Below are 4066 nucleotides of genomic sequence, written 5' to 3' on the forward strand. Positions count from 1 at the left end.
CCCTTAAAAGCAAAGGCAGCCTTAATCTACCTTTGATTTTCTTTTTTTTTTTTTTTTAATTATTTTTTCATTAAACATTATGGTCAAAAAATAAATTAAAAAAATATAAATTTCGTCTATCAATTCAGGCAACCCAAGATGTAGTGCTACTGCACCACCTTGCAGCAATACTGTATTCCTTACTAAAGACTCATCTCAGGGGATAAAAGGCTAGATCAAACAAGGGAAAGAAAATGACCTAAACAAAACAGCTGTATCTAGGATGAACAGCCTTTTCTACACTGATGTTAGCTGATTAGCAGCTCCTACCAGCGATGGGAAAGGGGATATTCCAAAATGAAAAGCAGGGGGCAGAGGCAGGCAAAGCCAGCCTCCCTCCCAGGCTGGCTGTGACCCCGTCACTCAGAAATGGGCTAAACTCAAAGGGGGAAAGAAAACCTGAAATGAAACGGGGAAATGCCAGGGATTAACTTTGCATAACAAAAATATTACAGTGTACAACCTGTCCTCCCCACTGAAAGTCTTTTTTTTTTTTTCCAAAAAAAGAATAACTGTAAGCTTTTCAAATGCCAGAATCTTTGACAGATATCATAAATATTTACTTAATTGATTCCACATTTCATATGTCAAAACCTATTTCGTGACAGTAAACAGAAACTTTCTGTGGTCAGTGTATATCCAAACCTTTTTCTCCACATAATTTGAAAGGCTAAAAGAATAGAGCTTTAGAGATGCATTTTAAGCATCTTCCATCCAGAACGTTCTGTCCTCTTCCTTTCTCCCCAGAGGATATCCAAAAAAAAAAAAAGGGGGAAACGATCCAAAGGACTTTAGTGTCTTACTGCATTTCTAAATTGGAAAAAAAAATGCAGAAAACGGAAAATGATAAAATTTCAAGTAGCTTGAATATATATTGTAGAACTCATCCCATTAGATTTTTTACCCAGTCCCTAAAATGGCTTATCAATTTACGTTCCCATGATAACAATCCCTAGAGTCTTCCTTCAAATCCAGGATATTCTCCCTCCCTGACCCCCCCCAAGAGGAGGTAGGAGGGGAAAGGACAGAAAAAGGAGACCTGGTAGGTGCTCACTGAACTGATGGCATGATTTTAAAACGTAATATTTGACAATACCCAAATACTGCAATTTCCTTATAGGTACTACACACTGACTTTCACAGATGATTTTTTTTTTTTTTTAAAGGCCATTTTTTGAAGGACAAAATACTGAGACAAGAGGAAGGCTGAACCAGCCTTCTCAAACACAAAAGAGTTTGAGACAGACAACACAAAGCTTAAGAGAAAGGTGGGTTTTTTTTCCCAAAGATATGCTGCATAACCATGTTCTTATCACACAGCTCTGTCTCCAAGTTCCACATTAGGGCATATCTCTATAGAAATTCATCATGAAGATACCAGGAAATAGTTTTTAACATAGATGTAAATTCTGTAATTTAGAATACCAATATGGTTTTTATCCACGATCATCGTTTTCAAACAGGCTATTTTAAAAGAAAAAAAAAAATCCATTCAACAAGTTTCATTTGACTTTTACTTATGGTCGAATACACGTGAAATGTGCTTTCAATGCATAAAAATCACAGTGGATAGCAGCAAAGGACTTGGGGGAAATTAAGGAGAATTTGATCATTCACATTGTGATTAATCTGCACATTGATGAAAGATAGCTATTTCACACTTCTAAAAATAAAGTCGAGATCATTCTTTCCAAAAAAAAAAAGCCCCCCCAAAATACACAAAAACCCCAAAACAAACATAAATCCAAATGCATTACTCTTACACACAAAAATGAAATATTTTTTTATGGCAGCAAAAGATTTTGATAATCATGAAAAGTCTGTAAACTGTAATTCAATCTCTTTTTGTTGTTGTCGTTCCCAAAGTGCAAGATGCAAGATTCCCATAAGCTTTCAGTAGTGCTTTTCCTGTAAATAATCCTTCATTTTGTTTGGCAAAGGCAGTTTCTGAATCAGGTCTATTCGGGTGTACTGACGTATCACAAAACGACACAGGTACTGCAAGGACCTCACCTGCATGAACCGGGACACCGGGTTCGTCAGTCTCACCGGGTAAGTGGCCGACCCAGGCAGTCGGGATCTCGAGTAGCAGAAAGCTCCATTTTCAGAGTCCCTGATTGAATGCTCAATTAAGTCAACTATAGACGTATGTCCCTCCACATCTGGCTGTTCGTAAAAGCTAAACCTCCCGTTGGAGTGTTCAATTCTGGTGTGAAGAGTCTTTCCGTGGGAACGAAAACTCAAGCTCAGAAGGTAGCGATCATCAGAACTATCTCGGACGAGAAACGAGCCATCAGGCACATTAGCTAGTTTTCCCTCTGCCTCCCAACGTGTAATGGGACCCCAGTACCATCCTTGTTTTGCAAGCTTTTTCAGTTCCTCCGTGAGACTTGTCACAACCATAGGACCGCTGTTCTGTACAGAATCATAAACTCTCCCAACGCCGGGGGCGGTGTTCGGATCAAAATTTAAATGGCAGCGCATACTTTCAGCCACGTGGGCATCTGTGCCACTCAATCCATTGAAGTTCCTTTGGATTTGATTATTCTGCATTGGAGGTAGCAAAGGTGAGAGCGGAGGGACGTCGCCGTGGTTAACTCGTGGGCTTTGCAACATGACTCCCGTGGTACCAATCAACAAACCGTTCACCGTCTGGTCCACAAAGAGATCGGGTGCCACCACCACATCCTGGTCCACCTGGCTCTCTTCTTCGTGGAAAGCGTTTCCCCCCACTTGAGAAGAAACAGTCGAAACTTCCATGGGTGAGGAACTATCCAGACAGTAACTACGCGATCCTTCCAAAGGATACATTCCCTCATCTAAAGGCACAGTATACTGAATGTAGTCCTGAGGCATTAATCCAATAACTACAGGCACATGTTCATCAATATGGAGATGCAAGTCCCCGTTCTGAGATTCCGTGGGTTTCAGCGCGTTGTTCTGCTCCTGGAACACGCCGTCTGACTGCAAGTCATGGAAGTCCTTGCGAACGCCATTCAGTGCTGGGCTTGGGTTAGAGGAATGGACCAAGGCCTTGACTTTCACTTCCATTTTGATGCAAGTCTCTTCTGAATTCGTAGGTCGAAGAGGCCACGGAGTTGGGCTGTAATGGTGATTACGGAGGGAAGTGGATCTCAGGGGCCTTTGAGCTCGCACATCTTTGAAGGTTATTGGAGCAGATGAGGAAGAAAAGGTGTCGTCATCCGCAGAGCTTACAGATGGTGTGCTGCCTTTGCCTTTCTGTTTTTGTTTTGCTGAAAGCCTCCTTTTTAACGTACCCATTAAACTTTCACTTTTTGATCTATTTTTGCCTCCTTTTTCATCTTCATTATTGACTTCACAGCTAGCCAAATCTTTACCATAGCAGCTGCCAAACAAGGAGTCATCTTTTCCAAATTCACTTAACGATGGCTGCTTAACCACTACAAAGTCACTTTCATCTTTACTTTTATTTAAATTAAAGGACTTGCGAATTGTTTTGAGACTAATTTTCTTCATTATGACGAGTTACCAAGTCTGGCTGATCAGCAGTGCTTGTGGTGATATAGCCCTAACACATGCAGAGCAGCTTCTGCTTCATTTACATGTTTTATCCAGCCTCATTTAACTTCAAGAGCCATTTCCTGGAAACAAATAAAAAAACAATTAACTTCACAAAAGAAATCTTTTTAAAATTATCCATAAGGGTTCCCCCCTCTCCAAACAAAACAGAAATTATAGTGCTTAAGTAACAGGCATCAAATAAAAGTAAATACAGAGAGCTGACATGGAAAGCCACCAGGCTCAAAAAATGAATCCGTTGCATGTGCCTTGGAGATTTCCACAACTTCTTCTGCTTTCAGCATGGTATCTTTAAAATATCTGCACACATTACGTCACACTCATAGGCATAGATAAATGCATGTATGTTAAATTTTCAAGCACAGAAACACTCCTCTCTTTCAGAAGACTCCTTGAAAAATCCCTACAAAAATAACTATAGAAGATACTCTACCCATCAGGATTCCTACATACCAGTCAAACTGTG

The 4066-nt window shown here is 40.3% G+C and overlaps 1 protein-coding gene across 1 annotated transcript; it reads right to left on the minus strand.

Annotated features, from left to right (window-relative positions):
- Positions 1-469: 469 nt before the first annotated feature.
- Positions 470-3749, minus strand: SOCS6 (suppressor of cytokine signaling 6). The gene has a single exon (XM_008945470.1). The coding sequence runs from the start codon at positions 3535-3537 to the stop codon at positions 1933-1935; it is 1605 nt and encodes a 534-aa protein (XP_008943718.1). The 5' UTR covers positions 3538-3749; the 3' UTR covers positions 470-1932.
- Positions 3750-4066: the final 317 nt, after the last annotated feature.

This window comes from Merops nubicus, unplaced genomic scaffold (assembly GCF_000691845.1).
Source record: "Merops nubicus isolate BGI_N331 unplaced genomic scaffold, ASM69184v1 scaffold638, whole genome shotgun sequence".
In the NCBI taxonomy this organism is placed as follows: Eukaryota; Metazoa; Chordata; class Aves; order Coraciiformes; family Meropidae; genus Merops; species Merops nubicus.

What these genes read in the sequence shown, in the direction of transcription:
- SOCS6 (XM_008945470.1), bottom strand. Translation starts at nt 3,537, where the DNA reads ATGAAGAAAATTAGTCTCAAAACAATTCGCAAGTCCTTTAATTTAAAT.